Consider the following 17788-nt stretch of genomic DNA (forward strand, 5'->3'; position numbering starts at 1 on the left):
TATTTTTATATACTTTTGTCATTTAATTTGCTTTGTGTTCATAAAGTAACGTGTGTCTGCCTCTGTCTTTCTGTCTGTGTGTGTGTGTGTGTGTGTGTGTGTGTCTGTTTGTGTGTTTGTAGAATCGATCGGCTTTCAACTGATGCCCCTGTTCATCATAATGTATGAATATTACATTTATCTAACATTTCATTTGAAGCTGCTTAATTTTGAAATCCAATTTTTCTTACAATTTACTCAGCTGGTAAAAATTTTTATTGAAATTCATTTTGAAAGTCAAACGGGAAATTTTGTGCTTGCACGTTTGTTGTCATTTGTTTTGTTGTGTTGTGTTTGTTTGTATCTTAGCTGTTGTGTTTTGTTTTCATATTTAATATATAATAATTTTCGGTTTTTTGTATACTTTTTCTTTTTTTGGTTTACTTTTCTGTTTTTGTTTAACTATTTATAAAACATTTCACTTTTAGAATCATAACAACTTTTTTTTTTTTAATTGCTGCGGCATATTTTCTTTTATCATATATATAATATATATATATGAACATATATATATATATATTTATAATTAGTTAGCTTTATTTTAATAAGTAGTTCTTTGTTTTTCATTTCGACTTTTATTTTTGGTATTGTTGTACGCATAATTTACATGAATTTTTTATTTTGCGATAGTTTTGCAGCTTTTTATTTATTACTTTTCTTCTATTTTTTATTTTTTTGTTGATTTTCTTTATAAACTATTCAAGTAATTTGTTAAAACAAAATTGAAATTGCACGTGTACTAATACTTTCTGTTGTTGTTGTGTGTGTCGGGTGTGTCGGAATGTGTTTAGTTTATATTATACCTATGCTTTTTTATAATAATTGATTATTTTATACCTCTGCAATATTTATGATGAGTTTATGAGAAAATATTCCAAATATCTTATAGTCCTTATAAGTATGCTACACGTTTTTTAGAATGAGTCTGCTGAACGAAGAGTTGTGCTCTTAAGTACACCTTTGGCAGTTGCATTGTATTAATTGCGGACAGACTTTATTGCAGTTCGTTAAGCAGGTAAGCAAGGGTATTTAAGCTAACGGCAGGCCGTGCTTTATTATTGTAGCGTATCCTTCTTCGACTTTGCTTGCGTTCTGAGATAAATATTAGTTATATCGATGTGAGAGTGGAGTGTGTGTATTTATGATGGATTTGTATATCAAAATCAAAGTTTAACTGGTTTCAATTGTTGGGATGTATGTATATGTAATATGCGTGACTGTTTATTATAGTAAGTAGTTTTTGTGTATCCTTTTGCTTATAATTCGAAAGCATTTCGAACGCTTCGCATATGTATTTGTATTGACCTTGTTCTCATTTTATAAATATGTATGTATGTCTATATAAGTATATTAATGTTCTTTTGTTGTTTTTGCATTATTCCAGTCTTCTTTATTAATGAATTTTCTAAACCAAATTTGAAAATAGGCAACGCAAATTGACAACTTCATTGGTAAGATTTTTTATACGATAAATATTGTTTATAAGTACTTTTTGTTATTATTTGTATCTTTATTGGTTTTGTTGTTGTTGGTAGTTCGGTTTGGAAATTGTTACTTGATAGCAAAGCTCAGCTTGAAGGTTGCATTATTAGATTCCATAGTGATTATTATTAGTGTTGGTATTAGTATTAGCATTAGTATTAGTATTAGCTTTAGTATCGGTATTTGTATTAATATTAGAATTAGCATTAGTATTTGGTATTAATATTCTGTATTATTATAATTATTATAATAAGATTTCCTATATTAAAATGCCTATTAAACTAGATTTTTGCTGCTGCTGGCTGAACTTTTTTTACTTTAGGCATAGACTAATCGCATCCTTAGTTATTAAGAATGCACAGTTGTTGCTTTCTTATCATTTTTTTTTTTGGTGTTCTTGTTGTTATTATGTATTATGTTTAAACTTAATTATTTTGGCAAGTTATTTTATTTTTATATGTATGATTTATATCACTTTTTAGTCTGGCCTGACCAATCGGTGGTCCAGACAAACGCCTCGCCTTCTCTCGCTCGCTCTTTTACCTGCTGTTCCCCTACCATAGTGCTGTCTCACTCTCATTCTGCTGTCCTACTCTCTCTCTCTCGCACACACTTGCATCTAACTTTCTCTGTCTTTTGTTACTACATTATAAGCCTTCTCTAGCATTAGAATAATTTACTTGTAAAAAAAAAACAAAAAAAATTTCTTGCATGACTTGAAGACGATATGTTTTTATTTTTATTGTTATGTATATTGTATGCTGATATTTATAATTATAATATATATTTCTTTATATATATGTAAATATATATATTTTAATAATAATTTATTTGCGTATCATATATTTTCATAATTCATATTTTTTCAATTTTATTGATCTCAATTTGTTTGTCTAATTAATTGGCTGTACTATACTCTTCTCTCATCTCAGGAACCGAACCAAAAAACTAATGCACAAAAACAAAATATGTCAAAAAATATTTAATAATATATTTATAATGTGTAAATTAGAGTGGCTCAATTTTTTTTCGTGACAAAGCGGTTATGAAAATCGTTATCTATGTTAAATTCAAAGAAGAATTGCCCAAGAAACCAAGGGTGTAAAATCAATATCGAGCTTCCACTTTTTACGGAAAAGTTATTCGTGTTTTTAATATGGGTAATTATCTGTTAGGTGGAACTTACCTCAAAGAAAAAAAAAAAAACAGATAGTGGCCAAATTATGATGAATTTAGAGATTAGAATTAGTTGAAGGTCTTAACTTTTGTGTAGTTTCTTAGAAAATTCAATAAAAAAGTTTTTTTGCATTAATTTAAAATTCAATTGAAAAGAGACCGCTAACTTTTTCTTATCTCTAAATTTATCAAAAATCGCCCTCGATTTGGGTTTCAAATTTTTTGGTATAGATGTAGGACCCGCTAACAGACAATTACCAATATAAGAAATACGTATAACTTTTCCGAAAAAAGTGGAAGCTCGATATTAATTTTAGACCCAGGGTTTCTTGGGCAATTCTTCTTGAAATTCATCGTAAACTACGATTTTCATAACCGCTTTGTACATTAATTTTACTCCATACATATTGACCCACTCTAGTGTATATACATATATATGCACCTATGTGGTACATACAAACTATATATAAGTATATTATCCAATATACAAAAAATACACGTATGGGCGCCCAAATGGTTACTTCAACTTTTGTTTACAACTAAATTTTGCACGTCATCATCTGCATTATCTGCATCAGAGTTATCATCATCGTTATCAATATTTATGCTTAAGGCCAAATTAAGTATACGTAAAAATGTTTTCTCTACAGTTTCGCTCTTTCTTTCTTTTCCTCTTTTTGTTGTTGCTGATTTAATTATTATTTAAAATTTTGTTTTTTCTTTTTTTTTTATGATAGTTTCTCCTCAGAGGTTATCTATGTATTTGCTTTAATCTTTTACTGTGTGCGTGTGGACGGTATTCAAAGCTGTAAATTGATTTGATTTATTTTACTCTCTTGCCATTTTTGTTTTTCTCTTTTATTTTGTTTATTTTTTGCTTTCTTGATTTTTATACATATTTACAGTAATTGTTCTTGGTTTTTGTTTTGTTAGTATAAATATTATGATTTTTTCGTTTTGTTTAAATTCATCTTAATTACAACAAGCAGCAAATCAATTAAAAACTTTTTATTCAGTCGCATATTTTAACAGAAACATACTAGATGCATATCTATATATTATTTATATACAGATATACTCCTATATATTAATACGCGTTTGTTTCAGCGTAGTTGTTTTGTTCGTATTTGGTATGTTCGTGAGATGTTTACCATGGTCCAAAGGAATTGATGCTATGTTATGTAAAGCAAAGCGTACATTTGGAATATTGAATATGAAACACAAAATTTTGTTTCCCCAAAAACATCAATTTTACAGTCCCTCTCAGTTAAAGCCCTCAGTTGAAATGGAAGTATATGAATGCATGTATCTCAAGAAATTTACATTTTACAATATTTGTAGTTAATCATGTTCCTTCGGTGTGTGTGGGTGTGTCTGTGTACTAATTAGAATCATAAATTTGCCCTACATTTTGATGTTATTATTCGTCGGTATTCCACCAATTTGCTTCGCTTTGTTAGCGAGCATTTGACAAAAGTTGAAGTCGCTAGATTGAACGTAAAAAAAAAATGCTGAAGTGCATTTGATACAATACAAAAGGAAGACAAAGTACATAAGTTCGAAATTATACAACAGTTAATGGGTTCTTAAGTATGTGAGACATAAAAAGTGTACGTACATATACATATGCATAAATTTATATATACATTCATATATGTAGATACAAACTACAAAACTGAAGCAACGTCTATGAAATTTTTCTGATCTAAACGTGGATAGTTTATGCTACAAGCATTTTGCTTTTTTTTGGATTGGGTTGGGTCTTTTGGAAGATCAACGGCCCATTATGAGTAGTTGTTGTTGTGGTTCGTTTCATTTCTTTGTAGTTGATTTTTCTTGTATAGCAGTTTGCTAAGTTTAATTATTGTTTTTGTATCGTTAGCAGCTTTTTTGTTGTTGTTGTAAACGTTTCTTTTTAATTTTTTGGTTTGTTTTATGTCTATGTCTATATGTTCAGCTTCAGCTCCAACTTATTTATTTACAAAATAGCAGTTTAGTTCTGTTATGTATATTTATTCATATATCTATGTATGTATATACATATATTCATACAAACAAATATATATATATATATACACACATAAATATCAATATATATTCAAATATATATACTATATACATATATTTAATGTATGTAATCGTATATATATAATCCTTTTCTTTTACTTATTATTTTATACTTAACGGCAGTTTGATGTTTTAGCATTGTCATGTATTTGTGTATGTGTGTGTGTATGTATAAATGTCGTGTGTGTGTGTGTGTGTGTTAGTGTAATGACGATAGTATCTTGACAACGCCCATATCCCGACTGTGCACATCTTAAGCATAGTTTTCATCTAGTTATGTATATATGCCAATTGGGGCGCTACTTAAATTCTAGATAGTTTTTTTTATAATACATAAATATTTGTACTGTACGAGTACAGTATTACCTCTCTCATTGAGAACTTTTCGGACGTTTATGTTTTTTTTATATTTTATATTTTAATTCGCTACCAAACGTTTTTGTCTACGAGAATTGCTCTCTGTTTGTGACGGGCCTAATCTACCGAGAGACCTGCTAATTTTCCATTCTTCTTTGTGCGCATATTCTGCAACGTTTTGCTGGCAGCGCGACAAATTGTAAATAAAAACTTCACTACACTATAAATGCCAATTTTCAATAAGTATCGAAGAGTAAAAACCGAAATATGGACTTTCCTTTTGGAACAGCAAGGATGAGGACGTTGTCAATCGCAATCGCTTTTCCTCTTTTTTTTTGCTTATTTTTTGCGCTGCCTTAGTTCTTGTTGTTGAATTTTCTTTGTATCCTTTTTGACTTTATTTTGTAATTTTTTTGTTGTTTTCGTTCCTTTAGATTTTACTAATATTTGTCTAATATTTAATAATAGAGCGTAATTTAAAGTTGAAAATAAAATTAGGAGATATTGTATGTTTGTATGTATTGTTGCTTCTTTGTTGTCTGTTCTGTTTGTTTTTGGTTTTGTTTTTGTAGCTAGCTTCTAAAGAAAGGAAGAAACTCCAATTAGATTAGACTACTAAGATAATTCTTATTTTTGGTTTTTCTTTACTTTTTTTTGTTGGTTTTTCTTTTTTTTTTTTTTTTTTTCTTATAATTTTTTGTTTGTTTTGACTATAACGATTGTTAGTTGTTAATTGCTAAATTTGAACATAGGTATCAAGTTGAGTTATCTTTTTGTTCTTCTATTTGGTTTTCTTTGTGTGTTTTGGTGTGTGTGGTCTTCTTTGAGCAGCTGTGTAAATTGTGGCTGCCGAAGTTGAATATTAAAAAAAAAAAATATCGCTAGCCTGACTTTTAGCTATGTTACTTTATCAAGCCTGCTGAACTGGCTGTGTCTTTGTGTATGTTGTATGTGTTGTATGTGAGTGTGTCTGTGTGTGTGAGTGTGTCTGTGTGTGTTCGTTTGTTTTACATTTGCTGTTTAATTTACAACTACGCTGCTTACTAGTTATTATTATTTTAATATTTATTTTATTAATAAAATTCTAGATTAGACTGCTTTTGATGACGTTTCTGGCATCCAACGTAACATTTCACTGCGCAAGCTTCGACCATTTTCCATTTGTTTGACTGTACCAAAAAAAAAAAAAAAATTAATAATTCAAAGACGGATTCAAATTCGTGTTTATAAATGACACTAGCTGGTGCATTTTATTGACGTTAAATTAAATAGATTGAAGTTCAATTTAATCCAAATATCTCGATGCAATTTGCTACTGGAGTTGACGATCTGTTGTTCAATCTATTTTGTGATATAACAGAATATATCAGGATATAACAGAATATATGTTTCCTTTTAAAATAATATAAAATATGTTATAAAAATATTATTATAGCAATTCTTTTGATAGAATTAAGTTTTCACTTATTATTTCGCACACTAAAATTTTTTTTTGATCTTTTGAGAAATTCTGCCATATGAACAATTGTTCGAAAATTTTATAGTTCCTGGAAAAATCTCAGCATATCGAGTAAAGTTGAGAACTCAAGTAAATAATGGTATCTAATACATATGAAATCAAAAAATTTTAAAAACCAGTTTCGTATATTTTAGAACCCGTACTTTTATCAGTGTAGTAATAATACCCTCAGCTACATGCTATATGTTACTTTACTGAATTTTCAAGGTAAATCGTATATGCAAATTTGGCAGCTAGTGTCATTTAATAATGTTGTTTATATGATTTATGTGGTCACTTACCTAGTAGTCAGACGTCGGTCTCAATACTGACGGCCATTGCGTTGTTATGCCTTAACTGTAAGCTGTTTGTGCTCCTCAAGCCATTTTGGCCCTGTTGATGTCCCTGCTGGAGTCCCTGCTGCTGTTGCTCTTGCTGTTGCTGCTGCAGTTGGAGCTGCAGCTGTTGCTTCTCAAACGATTGCTGTGTTCTCAGAAATGGAACCATGTGGCGGCCCGTATGATCAGTCAGACCTGGTGTGGTTGCATCAATGCCATCATCCAAATCCATTATGTCCGATGACGATTCGGAGAGTGAGGATTTTTTCAAATGTTGACCTAAGTTTTTGTTTCGTTTTTTTTTTTTTTTTTTTTTTGTGGAGAAAATAACGTTGGGCGTTTTCGTTTTTTTCGGGAAAGGGGGATGATATAGAAAAGGAATCGATTAGCATTGCTTTGGCATGGTATGATAGAATGGGCGTGGCATTTGGCAAACGTTTTTGTAATTTAGTTATATATATGTACCTAGTGCACCAGGTAAATATGAACAACTTGTAACGTGGTTGAAATTTTGGCTCTGCATCTCCTCCTGATCCGTTTCGCGGTGATAGAAGTAATTGAAATTACTGACGATAACCGGTACCGGCAGTGCGATTGTCAGCACACCAGCGATCACGCACAAAGAGCCGACAATTTTGCCCCAGAAGCCGACGGGCCTATTTATCATTTAATTTTTTGTTTGCATATTTTATTCACATTTTTCATGTGGCAGTATTGAAGTATTCGATTTTTTTTTTTAATTTATTTGGAATTTTTTATTTGAATTTAGATATTTTTTAAATATGCAAATTTGTTTTCGATTCAATTTGGTATAGAAATATATATTTTATTTGCATAAAAATATATATTTATATATTTATTTTTTTATAGTTTTTATTTTATATATATATATATTTTTTTTTTTTTTGGTTGTTGTCGATTTGGTATGAAGAAGAACGTAGAAGAAGAACGAACGCAGTGTGTAAATAAGGTAGTATTTATATATATATTTAAGTATATAAGAAAAAAAGAAGGTAAAGAAATAGAAATGAGTTACAAGTTATAAAAATAGATATCGATATATTTATCAATGGGCTACAATAGTAGCTGAACGTCAAGATCAAACAAAAAACATAACTGTTAGAAACGATACAAGTTTAAAAAAATTAGTACACGGAACACAGAAGAAAGCAAACCCAAAAAATGTATTTTTTAACTCCAAGTATTTAAATAGTAATAAGTGTAGATGTGTTTGTGTGTGTGAGAATATGTGTGTATGTGTGACATATTGATATTGGAATATTGGTATTGATATATTGGTATTGGTATATTGGTATGTAAACATCGAAAGCAAATTGCTGTTGTTAATAAATTGCGCTTGCGTCCGAACCGCTTAAACATAGAACTGAAAAGTTGGCTATATGTAAAGAGTTGGCTAACAAAAAACCGAAAGCGTATTGCCAAAATGGAATAAACAAAATGTGCCGGCGTTTGGCGTCGTCGCTGTTAAACTTGACATAAAAATGAACTTATATAGAAAAACTAAAGCAAATTGAACCGAACCGAAACGGTACCAAACCAGATCCGATCGGATCAGATCTGATCAGTGATTAGCTGCTGATCAATCAGTACTACATATTCTCAAAATCAAATCAGTACTGATCAACCAAGCACGCACTCCAGTGTATCTTCGGCAGAGAGCGACATACGTTGAAGAAAATATAGTTAGTAACTGGCATGATACAGATAGATAGATAGTTAGATAGACAGAGATAGATAGATACTATGTATGTGTATGTGTTATCTCTATATATATGTGTGTGTGTGTGTGTGTGTGTGTCTATGTTTGGGTGTTAATTGATTGACTGATTGAGTGATAAATTGATTGATTGATTTAATATTTGCGTGTTTTGTTGTTGTGTGCTTTCAACAAAATTTTAGGTGCTCGTGATGTGCCAAATAAACTGTCAAGCTGTCAATGTTAAAAGGCTAACAGAAGAGCGCTTAACATTAACAGAGCTGCACTGTCACCGTTAACAGTGCTGCACTATTGTCATTTAAAGCGCTCATCACTGTTCACTGTGTCAAGTAAAGAAGAAAATTGTGAATATTGTGAGATTCTTATGGGTATCGGTGTTGGTGTTCTTTCGGTGATTGTAATTGTAATTGGTAATTGGTAATTGGTAATTGATAGTTGTAATTGTAGCTGCTGCTTTTATTCATAAGTATATATAGAACTATATATTTAAATTCAAGTATAGTTAAGCGATTTGAAGTAGGAGGCAAGTAGTTGGATAATGCTCATTCGAGTATTTGGTAAAAGTAAGCGTAAAAACGATATCATAAAACAAAGTCAAGAGATTCTGTGTGAATATGTTATCAATTACGAGTAATTAATCTCTGTGTCTGAGTGTGTGTGTGTGCTTGTTTGTGTTGGTGTGTGTGTAGTGGATGCAAAATGTGCTAAGCGTGCGCCAAGTGTTGTTGTTATTGTTGTTGTTGTTGTTGTTGTTTATTTGTTGTCTTTGCTTTAGCGAGCGATCGAGCGAGCGGTTTCTTGTTGGTTTCATATCAGTTATCATTTCGACTTCTTTTCATTTTTGTTCTTATTTTTTGTATTGATTGCCTTGCTGCATTTTGCATTGATTTGCTCGTTTATTTATTGTAATTGGGATTGATCGATTGCTCGATTCAAATTATTTGATTATAGCAACTTAACGCACATGCACCGGAATCGGGAAGCACAGGGAAACGGGACTTAGGAGCAGAAGCAGGAGCCGTCGAAAGCCTCAGCCTTAGCCGTAGCCGTAGCCAGAGCAGGCGCTTTTCTTTTTCATTTTGTCAGTTGATCAGTATTCATTTTAATAATTTATATTTTTTTTATATTCTTTCTATATTCTTTTCAATCGTTTGCTTTGTTTGATGTTTTGCTGCGAATGCTGTTGCTGATAGCTCTGGCATTTGTTTGCTGTTACTGTTATTGTTACTGTTACTGTTGCATCTACTGTTACTGTTACTGTTACTGTTTCTGTTACTGTCACTGTTACTGTTACTATTACTGTTACGGTTGCTGTAGCTGTAGCTGTAGCAGGAATTTGATGTCGGCGGGTGCAGCAGGCAGCGCTGAAGCGTTTCTTACAGTTATAGATAATAACCACAAAACCGATAAGAGAATATCAAATAAAAAGTAAAAGAGATATAGGTACATAAAATAAAAATACGAAAGTATAAAGCATTAATATAATATTTGTATATTTGTACAGTTATTTAAGTAAATATATTATAGAGATATATGTACATATATATGTATGCATGTATACATATGTACATATGTATATATGTATAAGTATTATGGATGGGTGAAATAAGTAAAAAATTAAATTGTTCAGCGAGTCAGCTATTTTTTTATTAAGGCGCACAAACAATATGATCATATGTATATATGTATGTACATATGTACATATGTATAATATACACTGTATATGCAAGTGTTCCAATAACAAATCAAAGACTTTGGTGCACGTTTCCACAGTGCACTATGTATATTGCGTATGATGGGAACCAAAGCCAATTATAGGATACGAGTACGATAACGATAACGACGATAACAGGCACAATACACATGACTGGGCACATTTTTTTTTTTTTTTTTTTTTTTTTTACTTTTTTTGTTTACACAACCAGAACAACTGGGCACACTCACCGTTTCTGAAGGAGGAGAGAGAGCGCATCTTATCTCAATGTTCAGTGAATGCAGCACACGTCGCATCGATGGTATTTTTTATATATATTTATATATATGTATATATATATATATTTATTTTTGTAGGGGTTTTGGGGGGAGCATTATATAATTCATAGAGGATTGACTTCCAATCTAACACTAAATGATACGACTGAACTGCTTTAGACTATGATATACATATATTAGAGAGATACTAGTGTAGGTGATATAAATGGAAGGTTAAAGGACAAATATAACTGGCAGTCTGTAGCTAGGCATGATGGGACTGGCTAATTGATCAATTTATTGACGTTATGGGCAATGCTACAGTATTACTGTTGTTCTTATATACAAGTTAAAGGTTGTTGAACCCTTAAAACTTAAAGCTACTAACTAAAAAGCAGAAAACCTTTGCTTACACCGAAAGGGGAATCCCGAACTCGAATCCGAAATAGTTGTATCTTATCATGCGTTCAATGTGGGGGAAAAAATTATTTCTACTTTAAATAATCTAAGGCACTAGATTAATATTAAAATTGCCATTACTTAACCATTAAGATAAGAATTAAAACGGGAAGGTTGTGAATATACTTAGCAAGTAACTAGATAACAAATTGCAATAAATATTTCTTTGGCTTCGGCATTTGCTTGCTTTTTATGTTAGTAGATTATTATTTGATCTATGCTTGTTTTTTTTTTTTTTTTAATTATTTTTATTTTTATTGAATAACGATTATAAAACATTTCATTTTAATCTTAACAACATTTCTCTTGGTTTTGTTTTATGTTTTTTCTTGGTTTTTGTTTTTTTTTGTGTCAATGTGTTTTATGCGTTTTACTTTTCTTTTTAATTGTAGTCACAATATCTTATTATGCATAATACTAAGTTTTTGATATTATTTATATATTTGTTTTATGCGGTAGCTGCACTTGTAATTCGTATTTCCATTTTTTTTTACTGATTTATTTATTTATAAATTATTGGTGTTTTGTTTACTATTGTTTATTGTAGTTGCGTTTGGTTGAGGAAATTTTGCTTGAAATGTCTTTTTATAGCTTTTGTATATCAAAATGAACGTTGTTTAGCATTTGGTTTTTCCGGTATTTAAGATTAAGGTACTACTGACTGTAATCAATAATTCTTAATGTCTTGTGGGGCATCTAACTAAACTAAACTAACATTAATTTTGTAAATACATGTAATAAAAAGTTAATTAATATAAAGTTTTACACAATACTTAAAAATACATTCAAAAAAATATTTTGAACTGAAATGTTTGGGTAAGCTTGAAATAAACAAACGAAATTTTCTTGAATTTGTCGGAAATATTTATATAGTTTTATTAATATCTTTTATTTATTTGTAGTATTATTTATAGTATTATTTTAATTTTTGTTTTTTTGTTTTTATATATTTTTAAATCTCTATTTGCAGTCTTTGTCCTTAATAGAAATTTGTTAGTTTCGTTTTTGGTTTTTGTTTGTTAGCATGTTTCTTTCATAAAGAATGGAAAAGAGTGTTGTCTGTTATTGTTGTTGGTGTTGTATTTTTTGTTAGGGTTTTTGATTTGTTGTCGTATTAAGTATATTTTCGTAATATTTATGTGTTTTGTAAGTACATAGGTAGGTAGATTAGTAAGTATTCGTTTTTGTATTCATATTTCTTGTAGATTAAATATGTATTTACTTTAAATTGTCCTTTGTTTTTTATTAATTATGTAATTAAATGTAATGGAAAACTTGAAAGGATTGTTTCGGATTGAAATCGAGGAGTGTAAAACAGAGTGTCGCCTTTTACTTTGTGTGTTGTTTTTTTTTAATTTTTTTTCATAGTATTATTATTTTTTAACTTTGCTTTTCATGTCATAATCTCATTGTATTCGTTTTGAGATCATGTTTGCTGTTATATATAGTTCTTATGTATGTGTGGTATTCATTTTGTGAACGCTTTAAATATTTTATGTTATTTATAATTTCTTGTCGTGTTGGTTGTATCATGTATATGTAAATTTCGATTTTTTATTTAATACGTAGTTGATTAACAACGATATGTTTGCTTCTTATGTCCTTCATTTTTTTAACTTTTCATTTCGCATTTCGTTTTATCTCTTTTTTCATTGTTTTATTAAGTAGTCTCGTCTTTCAAATAGCTCTTTAAATGCAGGCAGCTGAGTAACTTTAGTACTCGTAGTTCAAGCTTACAAAGTTCTAATAAAAAAAAGGTCTCTAAACAAAATTGTATTACAAAAACCAATAAAATGCTTTTAGCTCTAATTGCATCTAGTTCGCTGTGAGGGTGTTGTTGTGTAGGTTTGTGTGTGTTTGTGTGCCTCATATTGTTCTCTTGGTTCTACAGTGCTGTTTTTTTTTTACCTATGTAAATACTAGTGATGTAAAAATATCGACAACTCGATTATCGATTATCGAGTACTTCAACTCGATGATTTTTTTTACGATCTACCGAGTTGATTAAATCGATTTCCATGAAAGATCGATCATCGTAGTTAATTTGCAGAATTAATTTTATTTCTTCAATTTTTGATGAACGACCGTAATAAATGGCCTACAAAAATGCCAAAGTTTTGAGATTACACTTGCGTTTTTGAATTTGAAAAAAGTGTTTATTTGAGAAATCTCGATGTATTATTTTCCCATTTAGCGGCAACTCGATACTTTTTTCTTTGGACAATTTCTATTTCGATATAAAACTCGATACAATGTTTGAATTTACATCACTACTACATACACATATACCAGAGTCAGTTAATTTCAAATACCCATTTGATTGTATCAAACGATAAAAATGCATTTAAAACTACAAAGTATTCAGTTGATATGGACAAACTTCCCAAATGCTTTAGCTTAGTGCTCAAAAGCGCTTTTCTGGAATGGGCTTGAATATTGTGGATAATAAACTCGAGTGTACTTGGTACTTGAAAGTTGGCTCTAATATAAGCATATGGAGGCTGTACTAACTAGTAAAGAGACTAAGTGATTTGTAGAATCTTAAGTAGCTATCAACCTGCTGTATGGATTGTGCTATGATATACTATTTTATTATTAAAACTTATAAGTAATACATAATACATAAGTACGTTTAGAGAAGCCGAAGCTTGAGCTCAGGTAAATATTTTAAAGAATTGCGACTATGTATATACAATCGTTCAATGTGTCTGTGAGTATGTGTAATTGTGTGTGTGTGTGTGTTTTTCTATTAGATTTTGAGCGCAGTTTATTTGTTCGATAATAACTAAGAATTCAGTTAAACTACAACAAATTGTACATGATTTGAACTGACAAATGGATAAGTACGAAGAAAGTTCTCTGCACACATACAAAAACCAATTACAATTACATATTTACAGGTTGGATTGCAACTGTTACACAGTTCTATACGGCAAAAGTGTTTCCTTTTTTGTTCTCAATAAAATACAAAAAAATTCATGTTATGTCATTTTTTTTCCGCATATTTCCATAGCGTTTTTTTATTTCAGTGATCAGCTTTTGGGTTTTGTTTTTCTTTGCTTTTTCTTTTGAGTTTTATTTTGAATTTGTTTTTCCTCTTTTTTGGTTTTATGAGCTATTCGTTTTTTTTCTTTTTTTTTTTTAATATACAATGTAATATTACTGATATATTTGTTGGGAGGGTAAGCCTGGATTTTTAGTTTACTATTCTTTAAATGTACTTATATACAATTTTGAATTGTTTAGAATTTTATTAATGTACTTAATTAAATTTAATTAAATTAAATTTTTGTGTTGTTTCATTTCTTCTTGGTATCTTGCTACCGCCTTTTCTAACATTCTTTCTCTTAATTTTGGTATTCATTTTATTTTTTTAAACATATAATAACATTTTGTCGCTGAACACATTTATTCCAAATTTGTTTTTGTTAATTTTAGATTTTATTGTTATTTTATTTTATTTTTGCTAAATTTAGATATCAATTATCATGGCTCGTCTTGTTATTGTTCTTGAATAACCAAAGTTGTGTAATGGGTCCAAAATGAATAACATATTGCCGGCTTTAAATCCCGCGGCATACTTCGATCTATATATGCTATGTAAGTAGTTATTCATGCTAGCTGTCATTTTTCATTTAGTCAATTGTCTATTTTAAAGCCTATAAAAAAAATCTTATTTTAATCTCAGAACTCCAACGAGTCGATTTGTTTTTTTTTTTTTTTTTCTTATTTTGTCTTATGCTAAAATCCTTTACGCTAAATCATAAAACTTAAGTTTATATAAGCGAATTCTTTTCTTTTAAATAATAAAAATGTTTAATTTTTTTATATTAGTTTGTTTTTGTTGGTGTTTTGCCTTGAAATGCCTGGATGTTGTTTTTTGTTCAATTTTACAGATACAGGATTTGGTACGACTAGATACATTAGAATATAATATAGTACATTAGATGATATTTCATATTGAATTAATTTCATTTGTTTAATTTTTATATTGTTTATTAATTTAAATGTTTATCTGTTGTTTTGTTTTTGTTTAATTTTCTTCTTTCTTTTGTACAAAATATCAATTAACTATTTACCTAATTTGCTGTTGCATCGAAAGTGGAAAGTGCTTTAAGTGTATTTACAGCAGAGAAGAGGTACGCTACAGTAAAGCTTGGCCAAGTTGATATAGAATCTTTGCATCTTCTTGATATGAATCTATGTTTAGAGTAACTTCTTTCTCTCTCTATCTCTATTTCTATCTCTATCTATATCCGTTACTTTGCTCTGACTGTCGCTTAGTCGCATTATCGTGCGTTAACTGTAGCGTAGTTTTGTAGAATTGTAGTCGAGTGTTTTAGTCGTAGCTTTATTCAGTTAGTTAGTTATTCATTTAATGGCTGTTGCCAATATTGTTTGCTTGCCGTTTTGCCAGGGCCCGTTTTGATATAGGACTCGGTTAGCATCTGGTTTTCAGTGAGATGCGCAGAGAAGGGCACGACCCGGCGCATTACGAGTATGTGTGGGGTTCCTTAAGGCACTTGCACTTGCACTTGCACTGCTCTCTCTATCTCTCTTTCTCTCTCTCTATCACTCTCTCTCTCACTCTCTCTCTCAATGATATATCTGCTCTTTTTTAGCCTGTCTGTTGGCCAAAACACATTTCTGTAGTTTCATTTTTATTTTTCGTTTTTGGCATTCTCAAAAAAGTTTATACAAATATGCCAAAATGTACGCATGTGTGTGTGTGTGTGTGTGTGTGTGTGTAGTTGGAGAGCACGATGGTCTTGTCAATGCTCATTCGACTATACACTATTACTTTATATGATGTATCCTTGTGTGTGAGCATTTAAGTACTGCGCTTCCTTGTCTCTGGCATTGTGTGTTACTGTGTGTGTGTTACTGTGTGTGTGTGTTACTGTGTGTGTGTGGACGGTTTTCAAAGCCTTAATATTTACGCTTGAACGCTTCTTCATCATACCATTGTCGCTTCGTCCTACAAATAAACATTTTCAGTGTATCTTAGGTGATATCCTTGCAGACGGTATAAATATCAAATTTTTACATAACGATCGGATCAATCGAAGATTAGTTGAATTTACTTACAGTTTTTTGTAGTTAAACTGATAATAAAAACTTCTGTTTTACATCAATACCCCCCTTAATATTGGGTGCATTCCTTTCATTGTATTCATTGTCTATAGTAAAACAATCGGATCAGAAAGGCTTTTTTTTAAATGCAATACATCCATTCAAACAATTACCCCTTAATTAGGAGTTGAAATTACATCAACTGTAAGTTGACAGGGATTTTCGTAGGCATCGATATACCCTTGAAAGAATGCTGGCTGCAAGGGTATTTGGCATTCGGAACACCGAAGATAGCACTTGAGCTAGTATCAATATTTTTATTTTTATTAATGGTCGTCTTATTATTTTTAATCAGTTTTCTTTTTACAATTGTTCTGTCTTTATATATTGCCATAAATAACTAAATATTTGTATGGGTATACTTTATGTTTGCATATGTATTTGTTGATATTAATTTATAAGTACATCCATGCTAAAGCGTATTTGCATAGTTTCAGTCGACTTGGTTTTTTGTATTTTCGTAGTTATTCTTTGGTTTTTGGTAGACGGCATCCGAAATTTTCATATGGCTAGGGAGTGTGTGGGCGTGTCACAGTGTCAGCAATAACACACACACACACTCACACACACACACACACACACACACACACACTTGTTTGGCTTAAAGTATTTCAACTATTCTGAATAACATCCCTGGGGCTACTCCTGCGGCAAGCAACATTAGTTTATTGTTGGGCTCAAGTTCGCATCCACATTGTTATTTATAGAGCTTACATTGATATTAGCTCACAACACCCAAAAAAAATATACAATTGCATACATATGTATGTATGTATTGTACTTGAACATCTCGTACATATTATGCTTTATTATAAAATCATAAGAGCGTTTTCTTTCTTCTTTTATTTGGCTTCCTCTCCTTATCATCTTCTTCGTCGTTTTCTTCCTTTTCGTTCTCTGCATTGTTTTATAAATATTTTATTTGCTTTTGCTTTGGTTTTACTTTACTTCATATCTGATCTGTGACTTTAAGTTTAATAAATTAATATTAGTTTCATTTAATTGCAGTCGTTTTATTTATTTCTTATTTAGTTATTTGCTGTTACAGTTGTTCTTCTTTTTCTTTTTATTGTTGTCTTTAGTTCATATTTTTGATAAAATGTTGTGATGTTTACTCTGGTTACATTTTTTTTTGGTGTTTTATGAATATTTGTACTTTTTATTTCGTTTTTATTCGGGGGGAGTTTTAAGCAGAAAATTAGCAGGTTTGCTCTCATTTGTTATACAGTTACTCTGTGTGTCTCAGTGTTGTTGTTGTTTTGGGTGGGTAGGTGGCTGGGTGGTTGGGTGGATGGGTGGGTTGATTTGTAGTTTAAGATTTCTTTTTGCGAGCTGTAGATATTGCTTTGCAACAATGCCAAATAGATCATTAGCTCAAGTCTGCCTATAGATTAGAGTAGTGTATCTTTAGTGACTTTTGTAGTATGCGTTTCTGTATTATTTTGGTTGTGTTACGGGCATTAAATCTGTCACAGTTAAAAAGCATATACATATTTGACATTTGAATTATTTTCTTTGTTAATTACTATA

General features: G+C 30.4%; 1 protein-coding gene and 1 long non-coding RNA gene across 2 annotated transcripts; both read right to left on the bottom strand.

Moving 5' to 3' along the window:
- Positions 1-1842: 1842 nt before the first annotated feature.
- LOC117793755 lies at positions 1843-16396 on the bottom strand. The gene is made up of 2 exons (XR_004618308.1): positions 15702-16396; positions 1843-2113 (listed from the first exon to the last, which is right to left on the bottom strand). It is a non-coding gene; the product is annotated as an uncharacterized LOC117793755 (long non-coding RNA).
- Positions 4945-7708, bottom strand: LOC117793751 (potassium voltage-gated channel protein Shaker-like). Its single transcript, XM_034634144.1, has 3 exons — positions 7423-7708; positions 6922-7236; positions 4945-6290 (listed from the first exon to the last, which is right to left on the bottom strand). The coding sequence occupies exons 1-2, from the start codon at positions 7622-7624 to the stop codon at positions 6929-6931; spliced, it is 510 nt and encodes a 169-aa protein (XP_034490035.1). The 5' UTR covers positions 7625-7708; the 3' UTR covers positions 4945-6290; positions 6922-6928.
- Positions 16397-17788: the final 1392 nt, after the last annotated feature.

Source organism: Drosophila innubila, chromosome X (assembly GCF_004354385.1).
Source record: "Drosophila innubila isolate TH190305 chromosome X, UK_Dinn_1.0, whole genome shotgun sequence".
Classification (NCBI taxonomy): domain Eukaryota; kingdom Metazoa; phylum Arthropoda; class Insecta; order Diptera; family Drosophilidae; genus Drosophila; species Drosophila innubila.